The 19,142-nt window shown below is 47.7% G+C and overlaps 1 protein-coding gene and 1 pseudogene across 2 annotated transcripts; one reads left to right on the forward strand and one right to left on the reverse strand.

The window, feature by feature from the left end:
- LOC118232995 overlaps nucleotides 1–1,134 on the reverse strand; it is an 8,379-nt pseudogene extending 7,245 nt beyond the window's left edge.
- Nucleotides 1,135–4,411: 3,277 nt separating this feature from the next.
- Nucleotides 4,412–18,414, forward strand: LOC118234439 (transmembrane protein 196). Of its 2 annotated transcripts, none has more exons than XM_035430967.1 (4): nucleotides 4,412–4,650; nucleotides 15,282–15,338; nucleotides 16,686–16,940; nucleotides 17,160–18,414. In XM_035430967.1, the coding sequence occupies exons 1-4, from the start codon at nucleotides 4,495–4,497 to the stop codon at nucleotides 17,226–17,228; spliced, it is 537 nt and encodes a 178-aa protein (XP_035286858.1). In that variant the 5' UTR covers nucleotides 4,412–4,494; the 3' UTR covers nucleotides 17,229–18,414. The 2 variants fall into 2 exon arrangements, with proteins under 2 accessions (XP_035286858.1, XP_035286859.1); XM_035430968.1 differs by lacking the exon at nucleotides 4,412–4,650 and adding an exon at nucleotides 13,032–13,363.
- Nucleotides 18,415–19,142: the final 728 nt, after the last annotated feature.

Raw genomic sequence — 19,142 nt, forward strand, 5'->3', positions numbered from 1 at the left:
AAAGAGAGTGAAATCCGTAAAGTTGGGGACAATCAATCATTATCAGAATGACATGTCAACGAAATAGCCAGTCAAAAATGTCATCGCGTGCCTCTGACCCAGCCTCCGCGGATACAAAGTACATGTTAACACCCAGAAAAGAGGCTGTCTCCCAGAGACAGAGCGCAGAAAACGGCTCAGTTTCGAAAATAATTCGTAACGGTAGTCTGTAAAGCTTTGCAATAGGGGGTTCGCTGCCTGGCGATGTAGGGAGGAGGTGTGGTGGGCGGCGGTGGGAGGGGGTGACCGTACCGCTCATTCCGCATTAATAAAAACGAAGAGGAGTTGTTCAACAAAAAAGGCCGGACGGTATGGAGTCGGGGCTGGCTGCTTTCCGCTGTAGGACGGCCTATTTTCCACGAATGGCTAGTCCTGGGCTGCGGCGTAGCTCCTCCGACCGCTAAGGTTCCTCCGTCAGACCCGCCCGTCGGGGGCGGAACCAAACAAACCCCAAATGTATCCGGTCTCGTCACCTTCCAGTCAAGAGCCGCGCTTCTTTCGCGGTTCCGTTCATCTTATTTTATATCTTCTAGGCGAATATAGCGACAGAAAATGTTTTAAATTCAAGCTCCAATTGCCGTGCCTCTAGAAGGATCCACCCTTATTTAAACTGCTACACGAATGACGCCCCCATTTTAGATGTCCGTTGCAGCCGATGTCAGTATTCTTCGTAATTTCCCATGCCCTATATCGTATTTGTCTGATAATAGTTTATTCGAACACGCAAAGCTACTAAAATTTAATGCATTTACGACTTAATATTTTATACAGAACGTTTTGTACGGATCAGGTGGGCGAGCGTCCCGCCCCCGTGCTCAGATTGGATAAAACCAGCGTTCAATTCGCGAAAGTTTGTGTGGGAGATGTATTTAGCGTGGCTTTGCTTTCAGAGCCTGCTAAAATCACAAAGGACTACAGCTCCCATGATGCAAATGCTCTATCGTTGAAATAGATCAGTGTTCATGCTTGGTTGAGGAAAGCGAGGGAGAAGGGCGGTAACTGTCGTTCTGTGGGGGTTGGGCGAGTGGAACTGGGCGGGGGAACGATTCCCCGCTCGTGCTCCAGTGCTGTGTGTGTGTGCAGTACGGCTACCGTAGCCTACGGATCCCATGGCCCGCGAGGGAGCACTGTATTTCTGTACTGCACGCCTGCCTACTCATTTCGCCTAGGACTAACGGACGTGTTTTAGTTTGCTCCTGTAAATAAGCGAATTCATTTTGAGGACGGGAAATCAGAGTTTCTTAGATCGGATGGCTGACTTTTTTTGGAGCTTTTATTATAGCAGAGGACTAAATTATTATTCATATGCATGAATGTATGAATTAACGTTTTGGTCCCGTCTTTTAGCCACTTCAGCTCATGCAAATGGATCTGTTTGTTTATCAAGACCTGTTGGGTTACTTCTTAAAAAGAGATTTGGGTCAAAATGACCACCACTCACGCGCAGACGCACACACCCACCCACACACGCTGAACCCTCTCAGATACAGCGCTTTCTCAGCTCAGTGGCGCCCCCCCACAGGCCGAAACCTGCGCAGAATTCGACGGGTAGCCGTGCAGGAATGTGCGTAATTAGCCTTGGCGTCACGCAGAGAAGGTTTACAGGTAATGGCGGCCAGATCAGGTGGGAGTTTATAAAAATTGAAAAAAAAAAATTATTTCCGTTGACCCGAATGCTTTGCACTCTGACCCACTGTGTACATATTCAGCTCGGAGAAAACGAAGCAGAACTGAACGCTGTTAATCAGCTGATCGCATTAATTAGGACCGAAACGGTGACGGGTCTCTGGTGGGAGGGGCGGAGTTCTGGCGTGGGGCCAGTACACACGCTCTGTAGTTATGGCGGCATAACCACTGCCCTCTCCCCCGGCCCCCCAAGGCCATGGTTAGAGGTTGCTAAGCAACTGTGTCTGGGGGGGCCAGGGGGGAGAACAGCTGTTTTGCACAGGCCGGGCAACAATGCTTAAGATGCGCATGCGCGCGCACACGGACACACGCGAACAGTTACCCACACTCACTCAGACGCGCACGGAGACAGTTATCTGCACACACACATTCTCTCACACTCACGCACGCATGCACTCTCACACACGCACACATGCACTCATGCATGCACACACAGCTGTTTTGCACAGGTCAGTCTACAATGCTTAAGATGCACACACACACACACATGCACTCTCTCTCTCACACACACCGCTGGGTAGTTTTAGAGATGCAGCCTAAAAAGCCACCTTGGTTTCCTGTTGACATTTTTGGCCTCACCAGTATTACTGTGGCACTGTTCCAGCTGCTACCTGGGGTATTTATGATCACATTCATTCAGACTTCCTGCATAGTCTCGTTCTGAATTCAGCAGAGTTTAGCTGTGAAATCAACTTAAATCACCCACGCCAGTCAAAGTTTTCAGTTCTGAAGCTACGATATTGAGCTGTGTTTTTAAACCCTCAATGCAGCTGTTGAATGAATGAAAATGCTGGAAATCTGTTATGGTGTCCACGTCTATAAGTTTACCAGTTCAAATCTGATCACCCTTCAAACTGGCAATTTTAAAATTGTGCTCTATAGCTCTCCAACATCCGGTCAAGCCCTGTCCTTTTTGTAAACTTTGCCATTTTACCATCCTTAACACACCTGCCAGGTTTCGTGTGTTTTATGTGGCATTTAAACTGGAAAATATTATTATTATTATTATTATTATTATTATTATTATTATTATTATTATTATAAATAGAATAACAGCAATAATTCACTATTTGGACCCCTAAAAATAAGTATACAAGCTGCATTCATATAAAGAATATTTATACATTATTAATTAACTCAAATATATAAAATAAGGATATTTGCACGGCACTTAAAAACTGCGATACATTTGTACAAATGCTTCTTAATGTTCTCTACATAATAATTATTCTTCTTTCTTCTCAAGGCCTGCTGCTGCTCTGAGCCCCCCCCCCCCCCATTTTGCTCAGGAATGTAAGTTCTAAAGAAAAAAAACATAACTACAGAATAATTTGTGCCAGAGTTAAAATTTATTTGAAATGTTCAAAATAATGCTACATCTCAAATGTCTCATAATTCTAAATAATCACAATAGAGATATCAAGCTGGAACTTGTTCACATTGCATGAATTCATTGCTTTAGATAAAATATTTACAGTAGTTTACTGCTTGGCTTTTTTAGATTGTTACCTAATTGTATCCACATGCAAGACTTCAATTAGTTTGTCAATTAATATTTTAATAAATTACAATATAAAACAACTTGAGTCAAACGTACCAGTCATGTTTCAAAATATATAATAATAGTACTTATATAATAAAACATAAAATAAAACAGCCCTGCAATATTTGAGGGGATTGTTCCTAAATAAAAGAATGCATATTAATTTGAATCCATAAAGAGCAGTGGAACTGCCACTATGGAGTATGCTGGTCAATCCTCTGGCTCCCCCAGCTGGACACTTTCAGTCCCTCCAACATGGTTCCTGTCCCCAAACACAGTTGAGCCGCGCGTAAATCAACAAACACGCAATGCTTGGTATTTGGCATGAGGCTAATGTTGTGCAATAGTGCAGTAGTCATTAGCAGAAATCCCGGTAATGATCCAGATCAGCTCCACAGACAAGTTGGTAATGTTTCAATATGCATCAAACCATAAACGGTGCTTTCCTGAATGTTCTGCTCTCAGTAGTTGTGAAATGAAAAGTTATACTGTGGGAATGTGTCCCTGCAAACAGTGAAAGTGAATTAATCCGTTCCCATCTGGGCCCTCCACTGATTTTACCGACACGTTTAATTTCAAATTAATTTATTAAAACATTTTTACGCATTTAGCAGACGCTCTTATCTCGGGTGAAATGAAAAGTGGACATTAGTGTCAGTCCCAGGAATATTAAAAGCACGAAGCTGCACTTCGCTCCGTCTGCAGCGGACAGGCTGGACCTGAAGGGCTATTTGAGCAGCTGGTGAACTCTCCGTTAAATACATGTCAGGCCCAGATTGTCCACCAGAGGGCAGGCTTGGCTAGAGAACAGCATAGTCGCCCCTTAATAGGCAAGTTTGGATAAAACTACAGTAATGCTTCAAAGAGAATGAGCTGATTTGAAGATCTAAAATTAATTTCTACTGCCCTCGCTGCCGGGTTACTGTGCAGAGTATGGGGCTGACCTGCAGGGGTTGTGGATTTTTGAGGGGTACACATTTATTTCGGGGGGGGGGGGGGGGGGGGTTTCTAAAGTCTCTGGAATGGGTGTACGTCCTTTGAGAGGGCATCCTCACCTGTCCTAGCGTGTCCTGCATGATGGCTGACACGTCCAGCAGGTAGTACCTGTCCACCAGGCAGCGCTGTATCCGTCTCATCTGCACCATGAAGCTGACCTCACTTCCCTTTCCTCTGCAGGCCCTTGTCACGCTAGCCCTTCCTTCCCAGACAGGGTGGAGACTTTCCGGATGAGATCAAAGGAAGTAAGGCGTGAGCAGAGGAACTCACCTGGCCGAAGGGGAAGCACGGTCTCCCGCGGTGACACCTGTGTACCGGATGGTCTTTTCCACCGCTTGAGCAACCTGCTGTTCGACACGTCGCGACTCGCAGCCTCAACGCAGCAGGTTAGTGAGCGTATCACCTGTGTGAGCTCACCTGTGTAAACTCACCTGTCTGAGCGCACCTGTGTAAACTTACCTGTGCAAACTCACCTGTCTGAGCTCACCTGTCTGAACTCACCTGTGTAAACTTACCTGTGCAAACTCACCTATCTGAGCTCACCTGTGTAAACTCACCTGCCTGAGCTCACCTGTGTAAACTCACCTGGCAACACCACTGCACCTAGCAACCCCACTGTACCCTGCCAAAGACTGACCCCCTACTGCTCTGTCTCCCCATTGCAGACATGGAGCTTCTATTTTGGACTGGAGCCATTCTGTTCATGACAACAATTAGAAATAAATAAACAAAGAATGATCTGTCAACACAAACCAACAGGCGCCACTGGCCACACAGCACATACATACATGCACGCACACACACACAGCACATACATGCACGCACACACACACACACACAGCACATACATGCACGCACACACACGCACACACACACAGCATTAACATGCACACACACACTCACACACACACACACACACACAGCACATACATGCACGCGCACACACACACAGCACGAACATGCATGCACACACACTCACACACACACACAGCACGAACATGCACACACACACTCTCACACACACTCACACACAGCACACACAGCACATACATGCACGCACACACACACAGCACAAACACACATGCGCACACACACACACACACATACACTGCACGTTTATGCACACGCGCACACACACACGTATACTCGCACGTGCGTTTGGGGGAAGGGGCTCTGTGGTGTTATTAGAGTGAAATATGAGTGTGGTGGAGGATGATGCATGTTGTGGTGAAATCGGCTGTGTCTTTATTGGTTCAATAGTAGGGGATCCATCTGTCTTCCCTAATGGTTGTCACGGGAACACAGGGACCTTTAATTGGGTCGACGGTGGCTAATTTGTCAGACGGGGATTGGTTCCAGCTCTACAGTGGGAAAGGGCTATAATGAGCTAGCCTGGTTCAGCTCTACAGTGGGAAAGGGCTATAATGAGCCAGCCTGGTTCCAGCTCTACAGTGGGAAAGGGCTATAATGAGCCAGCCTGGTTCAGCTCTACAGTGGGAAAGGGCTATAATGAGCCAGCCTGGTTCCAGCTCTACAGTGGGAAAGGGCTGTAATGAGCCAGCCTGGTTCCAGCTCTACAGTGGGAAAGGGCTATAATGAGCCAGCCTGGTCCAGCTCTACAGTGGGAAAGGTGTACTGTGGAATTCTGTTTCTGTATTTTGAGCTGCCAGGCAAGGGGAGGACAGGCCAGGCCCCCCCCACATACACATACACCTTGGGTACCTTGCACCTCGCCTTCTCTCCCCGAGGCTTGGCCGTTTACACAGAAGGGTTCCTGCCCCTTAATTATTAAACAGCCCTTAATGCATTAAACATGGCGGAGGAACCGGAGCCGAAATGGAGCCCGCTCTGGAGCCGCACGCTGGCTTTTTCCTCTGCGCGGGTGCGGATTCACTAGGCCCTGCGTCAGCACTCTGAGCCGCTGGCATGTCAGCACTTCCTCATCAACACAGCTGCAGCCTTCAAAATCCCTGATCTGACCTCACTTTGGCGACACAACAGAATGACCTGGGCTGTCCTTCATTTCGGGGGCGTGCGTGCCAGGGGGGGCAGAGGTAGGCTCCTTTATTCAGATGGGGGGGGGAGGGGGGAGGGGGGGGGGGGGGAGTCTGTCTGTCTGCATGTGAATGTGTTCTGTTCGGTCTATGTTAATACCAGCAGCTGTAACAGTAAATCTGGCCGCATGTCACTCATATATAAACAGCGTTCAACTGCACTTATTCTGTACGAAAAACAGCTGACTGTGCAGCTCCCCAGCATTTCCATATCTGCCCTGGGGGGGGGGGGGGTAAACTGGGCAAATTTTGCCCGTGGCAGAATAACACCTTCCTACCCGTTGTTTACACAGACCCCAGCAACACAGACCAGGGCGCTTAGTTTACTCAGACTGCGCTGCCTTCATTTTGCTGCATAGACTGTGCTGCTTATGCATGTGCTTGAAACATTATACATGTACTGAATGTATAATGCATTTAAGAAATGCAACATTTGCAAACTGTAGAATTTCCTCCTTCATTACAATCAGGCCCACACAGGGGCTCCTTGTGCAGTGCAGTAAATCAGCAGACACAGCAAAGCGCGATTTTAACGGCGAGGAACCGTTTAATTCAAGATATGCAAATCATCGGAATGTTTAGACTGGTTTATGCATTATTTATGCAAATGAGCTGGTATATTTAGTGTAAACGACCTGATGTAAGGATTTTCGGTCAGGTTCGCTATACTGCAAAGGTGAGCTCTCAAAACATTACATTCTGTTTATTTAATTTACCTGCATCTAAAGAAATAAACAACAGGACGCATAGTGTTAGTGTTAACATACCAAAAACAAATGCAGACGTTCCATTTAAACAAATTAAACTGGTGAAGTGTGAACACGGTATATTGTTTGCAGTGTACAGTATGGTCGATCATACTACTTACTCATTTCACACTGTAAAACAATGAGGATTTTGCGTTATAAATTTCTTTTTTAATGACCTCTAATTTGACGTCCCTATTGGCATCATAAGTAAAATGGATCAATGCCCAATGTCATTCCCAGCACTAGCTGGCATTCCCAGAGGTACAGCACTAGCTGTCATTCCCATAGATACAACACTAGCTGCCATTCCCATAGATACAGCACTAGCTGTGATTCCCATAGATACAGCACTAGCTGCCATTCCCATAGATACAGCACTAGCTGTGATTCCCATAGATACAGCACTAGCTGCCATTCCCATAGATACAGCACTAGTTGCCATTCCCATAGATACAGCACTAGTTGCCATTCCCATAGATACAGCACTAGCTGCGGCGTTATAGGCTTAAATATAACGTGAATGTGACTATATTACAAGTACAGTTGGGCTGATTGAGTACACAGCTACTCTCCGTTATATGTGATTTGATGTATTTGTATGCCGAGCGTCCATATTTATTATATTTATCGTGATTTAACGCTGTAAAGCCACAGTGTGCAGGCCCTCCCTCCTGGGGAGGGATGTGTTCTCTTGGAGGGGAGTGGATTCTCCTGCACTTTCCCCATACAGAGCTCACATTACAGCACCTCTATTGATTCTAGATTCTCTGCTACCGTCAGCAAAAACGCTACACACTCACACACACTCACATTAAACACTACACACTCTCACATTAAACACTATACACTCACACACACTCACATTAAACACTACACACTCACACACACTCACATTAAACACTACACACTCTCGCATTAAACACTATACACTCACACACACTCACATTAAACACTACACACTCACACACACTCACAGTAAACACTATACACTCACACACACACTCACATTAAACACTACACACTGACACACACTCACATTAAACACTACACACTCTCATACACTCACATTAAACACTATATACTCACATTTAACACTACACACTCACATTAAACACTACACACTTGCTCCAGACCTGGGTCAAATACGTATTTATTTTGGATTCAAATACTTTTCTACGCTTTGCTGATCTTGTCTGGTGTATTGGAACCAATGAAATACTCCCAAAAAGTGCAATTTGCAAACCCTGCCTTCTGGTCATATTGGCAGGCTCAATTATACCGGACAAGATCAATAGAGCACAGGTGATCAGACTAACATGTCTTCATTAGCACTGAAGAGCCTGATTTTACTGATACTAAGTGCTTTAACTGATACTAAGTGCTTTAACTGATACTAAGTGCTTTAACTGATAATAAGTTCTTTAATTGAGACTAAGTGCTTTAACTGATACTAACTGCTTTAACTGGTACTAACTGCTTTAACTGATACTAACTGCTTTAACTGATACTAACTGATTTAACTGATACTAAGTGCTTTACTTGATAATAACTGCTTTAATTGAGACTAAGTGCTTTAACTGATACTAAGTGCTTTAACTGATACTAAGTGCTTTAACTGATACTAAGTGCTTTAACTGATAATAAGTTCTTTAATTGAGACTAAGTGCTTTAACTGATACTAACTGCTTTAACTGGTACTAACTGCTTTAACTGATACTAACTGCTTTAACTGATACTAACTGATTTAACTGATACTAAGTGCTTTACTTGATAATAACTGCTTTAATTGAGACTAAGTGCTTTAACTGATGCTAAGTGCTTTAACTGATGCTAAGTGCTTTAACTGATACTAACTGCTTTAACTGATACTAAGTGCTTTAACTGATACTAACTGCTTTAACTGGTACTAAGTGCTTTACTTGATAATAACTGCTTTAATTGAGACTAAGTGCTTTAACTGATACTAAGTGCTTTAACTGATACTAACTGCTTTAACTGGTACTAACTGCTTTAACTGATACTAAGTGCTTTAACTGATACTAAGTGCTTTAACTGATACTAAGTGCTTTAACTGGTACTAACTGCTTTAACTGATACTAACTGCTTTAACTGATACTAACGCAGGTGTTCGCGCAGCGCGTGCTGCAGATCGCTATCCTCCATGCGGGGGTGTAACGATCTCCGCACGTCGCTGCTGTCGTCCGCAGCCAATCAGGGCCCACATTTCCCCATCATTAGTGCGCTGCTGTCAAGCTGATCAATTAAATCGTCAATCCATCAGACCTCTGACCCAGGGGTCATCAGGCACGAGCCTACCAACTCTCTCCGCTCACAAGCTAAAACCACAGGCCGCTCTAATCTGTCATGGGTGGTGGGGTGGGTGGTCACCCTGACGGCTGTTTATGAAATCATGCGGACCTGAGCTTGAGCTCGCTCAATAACTGGAGACCTCACTCGCCGCTACGCCCAGCTACGCCGACGTGCCGTTTCTCTCCTCCCGCAACGGTCTCTGGGGAGTCGCATGTGTGCGAGAGAGCGGGGCGCTGGAGGTCCCCCCCCCCCCGCAGCCCCCATCCCCCCATGCCCCCCCCCCCCACCGTAATGCAGCGGCTCTCCAGCGTGCCGCGGTCCATTAGCCGCCTGTGCTCCCGCCCCTGCGACGCCTGCGACTGCCGCGCCAGAGAGCTCCTAACGAGCCTTTAACTGCTGCTGCTCAATCCGCGCGGGGCGGGCGCTAATGCCATGCTGCTCAGAGCCCAGCTACAGTACGGTACTGCTGCTCTATCGCTGCTCTGTGGCTGCTCTATGGCTGCTCTGTGGCTGCTCTATGGCTGCTCTGTGGCTGCTCTGTCTCTGCTCTGTGGCTGCTCTATGGCTGCTCTATCGCTGCTCTGTGGCTGCTCTATCGCTGCTCTGTGGCTGCTCTATGGCTGCTCTATCGCTGCTCTGTGGCTGCTCTGTCGCTGCTCTGTGGCTGCTCTGTGGCTGCTCTGTGGCTGCTCTATGGCTGCTCTGTGGCTGCTCTGTGGCTGCTCTGTGGCTGCTCTGTGGCTGCTCTGTGGCTGCTCTGTGGCTGCTCTATCGCTGCTCTATCGCTGCTCTATCGCTGCTCTGTGGCTGCTCTATGGCTGCTCTATCGCTGCTCTGTGGCTGCTCTATCGTTGCTCTGTGGCTGCTCTATGGCTGCTCTATCGCTGCTCTGTGGCTGCTCTATGGCTGCTCTATCGCTGCTCTGTGGCTGCTCTATGGCTGCTCTGTGGCTGCTATATGGCTGCTGTAACACTGCTCTATCGCTGCTCTGTGGCTGCTCTCAGAGAACAGGCCTGGGCTGCAATGCTCACTCCAGCTGCAGGACAGTTTGCTCAGAGTAAGTTTAGGAGAGGCCACAGAGTTTAAACCCTGTAACCGGGGGTCTAAAATACCCTGTATGCCTCTGTCTGTGTGAATGTCACATCTGACATTTATAATGTTTGTAATATGAATTCTTACGGCTGAAGGACTGGGAACGGTGACCAGCAGGAACACACAGATTTAGACTCTGCATTGCTAACAGTGACCAGCAGGAACACACAGATTTAGACTCTGCTTTGCTAACAGTGACCAGCAGGAACACACAGATTTAGACTCTGCATTGCTAACAGTGACCAGCAGGAACACACAGATTTAGACTCTGCATTGCTAACAGTGACCAGCAGGAACACACAGATTTAGACTCTGCATTGCTAACAGTGACCAGCAGGCAGATTTAGACTCTGCATTGCTAACAGTGACCAGCAGGAACACACAGATTTAGACTCTGCATTGCTAACAGTGACCAGCAGGCAGATTTAGACTCTGCATTGCTAACAGTGACCAGCTGGCAGATTTAGACTCTGCATTGCTAACAGTGACCAGCAGGCAGATTTAGACTCTGCATTGCTAGCAGTGACCAGCAGACAGATTTAGACTCTGCATTGCTAGCAGTGACCAGCAGGCAGATTTAGACTCTGCATTGCTAACAGTGACCAGCAGGCAGATTTAGACAGATTTAGAGCACGTTGCTCTCGGATTGACACAATAGGACATTGTCCCCTGGAACTCTGTGCTCTTCCAGGGGGGGTACACTTTGTCCAAAAGTCCTAGTTCCCCCCTGCATGCGCCCCTATCCCCCCCCCCCCCCCCCCCCAGAACGCGAGGAGAACAGACGTCTCGCCACTTCTCCCCTCGCGTACCCCCCCGAGGCGTGCTGTATAAATAGCAAGCTCTCGCTATTTAGGGCAGTGCAGCCAATACAATCAGCAGATTTATTTTTACCGTCGGAGGTAAGACTGCTAACGCTGAAATACGCAAGGAAGCCACTTCACGCCCAATGGCTTGAGGGCAGATCGGCGCTGACCTGCGCCAGCCCGACACCTTTAAAACGCCACACCAAAGGACGTGGAGATTGAAATGGATCATTTTAATACGTTAATACCTCAGTGAAAAATGCGCTTGAGTTCCCTTCCCTCACCCGCAGCGTGTCGGGACTGCTGAGGAATGTTCCGGAGGGCAAAAAAATAAATAAATAAAAATTATAAAATGAATATGCCAAGTTTACGGAGATGTGTGAAACATGCTGACAGAGAGTCTCATGATGGAAATAAGAGCTTTGGGACGGTGGCGATTTCTCTCCTTACGAAAGAGTGCTGAGATTTTCCAGAGCGATTTGCTTAATTAATATTTTATGACTTCAATTTGGAGACGTGTGTCTCTTAGTCCTACACACAGAGTCTCCGGGGCCCTGTGTGATGAATAATTTATTCCCTTATCACAAGTTGGTGCTTTAGTCAGGTTTCATTCCAGATTTCAGCTGTTTCTTCAAAGGAGAACAGCTACAGCGGGGGGCCAGCGGGGGGGGGCAGTGGGGGGGCCAGCGGGGGGCCAGCGGGGGGCCAGTGGGGGGCCAGCGGGGGGCCAGCGGGGGGCCAGTGGGGGGGCCAGTGGGGGGCCAGCGGGGGGCCAGCGGGGAGCCAGTGGGGGGGCCAGTGGGGGGCCAGCGGGGGGCAGCGGGGGGCCAGCGGGGAGCCAGCGGGGGCCAGCGGGGGGCCAGCGGGGGGCCAGCGGGGGGCCAGTGGGGGGGCGCGGGGGGCCAGCGGGGGGCCAGCGGGGGGGGGCAGCGGGGGGGCCAGTGGGGGCCAGCGGGGGGCCAGCGGGGGCCAGCGGGGGGCCAGCGGGGGGCCAGCGGGGAGCCAGTGGGGGGCCAGCGGGGGGCAGCGGGGGGGCCAGTGGCAGCCTAACAGGAGCGACTGCACGCAGACCAGCCTCCTTCCAGCTCACAGTCCACTTTTCCAGGCTGTGGGAGGAAATGTGATCCAAAATAAGCAGGAGCTGGGAGCCCATCCAAAACGTGCGTTTGTCTGAGAATACATATTGGCTATATGTGTGTGTGTATGTGTGTTTGTATATGTGGATGTGTGTGAGAGAGAGATGTGTGTGTATGCATGTGTGTAACTGTATGTGTATGTGTGAGAGAGAGAGATGTGTGTGTATCTGTGTGACTGTGTGTGTTTGTGTATGTGTGTGTGAGAGAGAGATGTGTGTGTGTGTGGTGACGGGAAACGCGCTGTCTCTTCCCGAATCGCGGTGGGAACGAGCAGTTCTTAATATAAAACAAAGCTTTATTAGAAACAGTTCATCTGGATATAGGCTACATTAATCTGCATCGATTTGGTGGGAGGGTTTCTATCAGTTACGGAGAGCGCTCGAACTGGACGCGAGTCACGTGTGCCAATAAGTGCCCCGTTAAAGACACTTTTAGATAACCAAAGAGTAAAGGGTTTTCCAGCCCACACGGCAAAGCGGCCAGACGGGCGCCAGCCAGGGGAGAGGGAGTAACGCAACGGAGTTTAAGGACCGTGGACAGCGCCCCGGGGAAGTTTGGAGAGGTTCCACAGCGCGCGACCAGGGATTAGCGCGAGCTCGGAGTCGTTACCAGGGCGATCGCTGCCTATGATCCTAATTACCAGGGCGGATTTGTCTAATGTGAGCGGCTGATTTGATGGACTGGTGCTACATTAAGAGCAAAACATCAACCAGGCGCCGCTTTCGGGAGGGCGGGAAAGCGGGGAATCGCTTACCTTCGCGGAAAAGTGCTGAAACATGCCCCAGGGAGGATGTGCAGCAGCCGGAAGATCATCTGCAGCTTGCTGGTGCTGTCCGTGCTGAAGATCGGGCTCGGGGTGTCCAGCATCGCGCTGGGAGCCGTGGGCATCTGCCGCATGCGACCCAAGTACAAGCCGCAGCAAGGCGACGCGTCTCCGGTCTGGAGCGGTGTGTCTGTACGTTACGCGTTTCATTTCCTTAACCACGCACTCTCCGAACCTAATAAAGCATGGAAACTTTCAAAATGGATTGAAAATCATATATTATATTTCTTCTCTCCCATTTTATTGTTATCTTCAACTCAGTCAACCAAATGCGTGGAGAGGAGGCGGGAGAGGGGAGCTTAATGGTTGTTTCTCAAACTTTGCGCTCACTTTTAACTGCCGTGTTTTTATTCTAACAATTCCACCCTGGCGATCTCCAGTCGTGGATTTTCACGGATCAGGTTCAGAAAAGTCTGCCTTACCCTTAGTCGCGATCGTCCGCTTTAAATGGTCTGGCTATGCACGAGCGTCTGTCGCGATTCAGTTTCGTGTCCGACTGATGAGTGTGCGCGTGGAAAGAATTGCAATTGGCCGCATTCTGCATGCGAATCTGTTTATGATACTATTTTCGTAAACAGTCGGGGGGCGTAATGGGTATGATGGAAACAGGTAGAAGTGGTGTTTCAAAAAAATCAGGAGGTTGCCAGCCCTGGTTCTGGGGTACCCTTGTGTACGTTGGTTTTCAGTATTTTTTTATATTATTTTTATCTCAGCCGTAATTTGGCACATCTGGCTACTAATTAGCAGCTCTACAAATCTCTCTGTTCGAATTAGGTGTGCTTTGTTAGGGTTAGAGTGAAAATCTAGAGGATGGCAGATCTCCAGGAACAGGGCTGAGCAGCCCAGGTCTATTTCTTCATTAATTAACGCACAGTTCCTTTATTTTGTACAGAAACTGATTTTTTTTAACACGATGCAGGTTTTTCTCCCCAGCGGCCACGGTTCAGTCTCCACAGATGGCTTGGCCTCAGTGGGCGGGAGCCACACTTTCAGCAATTAGGATTTCGTTTGATTGATTTCAACTACCATCGCACCAATTAGTCAATACAAACCGTAAAGTCGTTCAAAAGGAAACATTTGCTGCAGAATATAACAGAAAATGAAAGTGCCCGTTGTCTGTCAGCTAACTGACTGAATGATTAATGTCCTGGAATGAATATGAGAAATTAATTCCCTGTTTTGTGAATATTTGATTCTGATGTGGTGTGGAATTCGGAGGATACCACATCCCACATCAGGTATTAAAAATATTTAATTAAGAACAATTAGTGGCTTTTTTAACGTACTTCTGGAATTTTAATTAAGGTTTAAATTAGATCCGCACACAGGGGCATTCTTTGAATACGTGGCAAGTTTCATTTGTGGTTACAAATTACATGAATTACATTGTATTAAGGTTCAGCTGGTTTCACATGGAAGACCATAGAGTTTCTGAAGGAGAGGGACAGAAAAGTGAACCCATGGAGTTTCAGAAGGGCCCAGTTGTGAAAATCACAGAGTTTAAGAAAGACACCAATCTGTGACCATGGAGTTTCAGGACACAGATAAGACCATAGAGTGTCAGAAGGACACCGATGTGTGACCATAGAGTTTCAGGACACAGATGTGAACCATAGCCTTTTGAACTAGTTCTCTGTCTCTTCGCTGGGTGCATGTAGCATGGGATTGTGATGGGCAACGGACTCTGGTCTGTGCAGTTTGGCTATCCGTTTGCAGTGATGACATGACCAGTCAGGAGCCTGAGGGATGATGGGAAGGTTGGGCACTCCTGTTCCCTCAGTCCCAATTATGATAAAATAGGGAGAGGACATCAGGCACCAGGGTCGAGCTCCGCCAATCACAGTGTACGCTGGTAACAAACACAGAGTAATGCCAATGGTGATTGGTCGTTATCTCCTAGCTACAGTATACTGCCTGGACACGGTATGGGATCCCTGAACCACAGCCAGAATCCCCCCCCCCCCCCCCCCCCCCCCCCCAGGGGGTCCGGACACTCATCCTCCCTCCCTCCACACTCCCCCCTCACTCTCTGTTTTCTGCTCTTCTGCAGTTTCTCCTCTGTGGGATTTGTGGGGTGCTGTGTGCCAAGAGGAGAACAGGACTCATCGTAAGTCTTATAACACCCCTGCTTTCTCTTCAAACTGTGTGTGTGTGCGTGTGCGTGTGTGTGTGTGTGTGTGCGTGAGTGCATGTGTGTGTGTGAGTGTGTGTGTGTGTGTACGTGAGTGCATGTGAGTGTGTGTGTGTGCACGTGTGTGTGCGAGGGTGTGTGTGTGTGTGTACGTGAGTGCATGTGTATGTGTGCATGTGGGTGAGTGTGTGTGTGTGTACGTGAGTGAATGTGAGTGTGTGTGTGTGCATGTGTGTGTGCGAGGGTGTGTGTGTGTATGTGTGTGTGTGTTTAAGCGTGTACATGTGTGTGCGTGTGGGTGTGTGTGTGTGAAATACCCACCCCACTGTGTACAACCCCCCCTTTCCCTAAAAGCATACCTCGCGGACAAGAGCAGAGCTGTGAGAGGCATAACTGCCTTTATTGAGTTTGTGTTGAGCCATCTAATGCCCATTAAGGGTTTGAGCTGCACGATAAGTGCCATCATTCAGTTATAGAGACCCACAGGGAAGAGAGATACACTGTTAGACCCTAACAGGCAGAGATCCACAAGGAAGAGAGATACACAGTTAGACCCTAACAGACAGAGATCCACAGGGGACAGAGATACACAGGGAACCCAGATACACAGTTAGAATCTAACCGGCAGAGATCCACAGAGAACAGAGATACACAGTTAGACTCTAACAGACAGAGATCCACAGGGGACAGAGATACACAGTTAGACCCTAACAGACAGAGATCCACAGGGGACAGAGATACACAGTTAGACCCTAACAGACAGAGATCCACAGGGGACAGAGATACACAGTTAGACCCTAACAGGCAGAGATCCACAGGGGACAGAGATACACAGTTAGACCCTAACAGGCAGAGATCCACAGGTCCCAGCACACAGAGAGAGAGAGGATATGTTTCTCTCTTTATTAGTGTAATTGCAAGAGAAACTGGTTAAATTCAACCTCCTTCACATAGGAACGCAAACAATATTGATCCAAGGCCAGATCAATAAAACAAACCAATCCAAACAAAGCCGCTCATCAGTTATACATGCTTACCTGATCTCTGAGTGCTCATTGAAGCTTGCGAGAGGTCCTTAGTGTTCACCTTCCACAACCCAAGAGATCATTTAACCAAACAAGCAAGCAGCAGCGCAAGTGCTCCCTCTCTCTCTCTCAATGGAATATACTGGTTAAACATGAAAGGTATGATTTATATATCTATATTCAACAATATACTATTGTCTAGTTTCGCAGACACAGGCTCTGGCATTTTCCCCAGAATTCCCCCTCAGTAAAACGGTCTCCTTTCTGTGTCCGACTCTCCGATCTGATTGGCCGGCAGATGACCCTGTTCTCGGCCTGCTGTATCTGCGGCCTGATTGGAGGGATCCTGAACTTCCAGTTTGTGCGCGCGCTGGTGAAGAGGCCACAGACCCACCGGCCGCTGCAGGTGGTTGCCATGACGCTGGCCTGCCTGGGCGTGGCCTGCAGCACCCTGTCCACCTGGCTGACCTGCCGATTGGCTGGCAGCGAGCAGCAGCGCATGTTCATCGAGCGCGAGCACTCTCTGCACCACTCGCACGAGATGTCCGAGAAGGTGAGCCAATCGCACGCCGCCACCCGTCCCTGTGGGCGGGGCTAATGGGGAGGGCTGCACAACAGATCCTTCGCTCTCCAGATAATCAGCTCTTCCAGTAATGTGATGCAACGTAGTTCAAAAATTGGCAACATGTCTGCTTCAGTGAATGAAATGGAGGCCTCAGCAGTAGAGACTGAGTAACTGTAGCCCCTGCGGTGCTGTTTCTGTGCTGCACAGGAACTCCCAGAGACCTCCAGCAACGGGCTGCCCCCGATCCCCCACAACGGGAACGCGTCTCCATTGTGATTAACAGCCCAGGAAGTGACATCACGGACAGGAAGTGAGGCCAGGGTGAAGTGCAGAGGTCAGGGGGATGGCTGCTCCACCATCACGCCTCACGGTCTCTGTAGCAACCCCAAACCCTCTCCTCCAATCAGGCGACCACCTAAACGCTTGTGAAGTGCTTTGGAATGGTAATACTGAACACAACTGAAGCATGCATCTCTCTCTTTCTCTCTCTGCCTGTCTCTCTCTCTCTCTGCCTGTCTCTCTGTCTCTCTCTCTGCTTGTCTCCCTGTCTCTCTCACTCTCTGCCTGTCTTTCTCTCTCTATCACTCTCTGTCTCTCTCTCTCACTCTCTCTCTCTCTTTCTCTAAGCTTCCATCCAAATGTATTGCAAATGTTAAGCGAATTTCTGAAAAGTCGGCAAAAGGAAACGCAAATCAACACGCGTTATGCGAATATTCAGAAGAGGACGCAACACGGTTACATAATCCAGAGAGTGCCAGCCAAACAGTTACGGAGAGTTAGTGAGACATACTCGCTCCTAGAAGAGCGATCATAACAGCCCTCTCTCAGTCATGCATGGCTGTATTACATGCAGCCCAGAGACGGCGAAGAGGATGTGCAATGGTCTGTTTAACGGCGGCTGAAACGGCGGTATCACCACTGCGAAAGCCGCCATGCGCCAGGGAACGCCGGCACACCTAGCAATTCCAGCAGTTTTTTCTTGTTTTTTTGTGTACAGATATTTCACTCACCAGCTTCGGGTGAAGCGTTTTACGATTCTGTGCTTTCGTGTGACTTCGGTCCTTGTCACGTCATTGCTTATTAGACAAATCAGTTTCCGTCACCCTTTTTATCGCATCTCCTCTTCTCTTTATCGATACACCTTGGCCGAGCGTAAAATGTTATTTTTTTTAAACTATATTTTACCGTTCTTTCTCATTTATGGCGTTTTCGCTCGTGTTTATTCACACGCAAAGTTAAAATTCGCATGAAAACAGTCGGATGAAAACCCCACTTGTGTCTTTCTCTCTCACACTCTCTCTGTCTCTGTGTCTGTCTCTGTCTTTTCTTCCTCTCTGTGTCTGTCTTTTTCTCTATCAGGTTTTATAGCACAAAAGGAATGCTGATTGTGATGTTTCTGAATGCTTAAAAACATACACAACACTGTATACAAAAATGTGGATAGAGTATTCAATCTTGTATATACGGGAAATGATCATTTATGAATTTATAGTATTTTTATATACAGGCTTCTTATGAACATTAAATAAAATATTTAGACTCAAAGACCTTGTTTAGTGTGTCTTTGATTCATACATCTCAGTTCCCAGATGATGAACACAAACCTGAGTCCTTAAATTAGTCAAGAGTTACTTCACCTAAGTTACAATACCTTCCTGTTCAGGTAATATCTGATATAGGAGCCCCAATCCACAACGCAAACCCATTCAACCACAGCATAAAAACATGACCGTCAACATGGGCGTATATTTTATTTTCAGTACTTTTTTCCTTGAGTATTTTGTTGATTTTATGCTTTTTAAACCTTCAAACCAGTAGTTTCCAGGAGGGGAATTTTTCTGTGAAGTGAATGTCACAGGAGTGGAAACTGAAGATGTCGGCTGTGAGTGTCAATACCACAGCATCTGAGGGCTGCGAGTTTAAGTCCAGAGAGGGGCACAGCGAATGCGTTTCAGCAACACAAACATGCATTTATACTGCACAAGTGTACACTGTAGAGGCAAAGTGTCCAGGCAGAAAACTAATTATGTAACATTAATAATCTGGGACTGTTAGAATCTGTCTGGCCTTGATACAAAATATCCTGCACAATTTGCAAAGCTGTCTAGTCTTACTGTGAATCACAGACCACATTGCAATCTGAATCCGTATTATTTCCTTGGGTATATGACTCAGCTGTTTTGGTACAGA

The sequence above is a fragment of the Anguilla anguilla genome, chromosome 8 (genome assembly GCF_013347855.1).
Source record: "Anguilla anguilla isolate fAngAng1 chromosome 8, fAngAng1.pri, whole genome shotgun sequence".
NCBI lineage: Eukaryota > Metazoa > Chordata > Actinopteri > Anguilliformes > Anguillidae > Anguilla > Anguilla anguilla.

Bases quoted from the DNA above. Each gene is read 5' to 3' on its own strand.
- LOC118234439 (XM_035430968.1), top strand. From the start codon at position 13,199: ATGTGCAGCAGCCGGAAGATCATCTGCAGCTTGCTGGTGCTGTCCGTG. The intron at 13,364-15,281 runs GTACGTTACGCG...GCTCTTCTGCAG, and splicing joins CGGTCTGGAGCGGTGTGTCT to TTTCTCCTCTGTGGGATTTG. The intron at 16,941-17,159 runs GTGAGCCAATCG...TGTGCTGCACAG, and splicing joins CGCACGAGATGTCCGAGAAG to GAACTCCCAGAGACCTCCAG.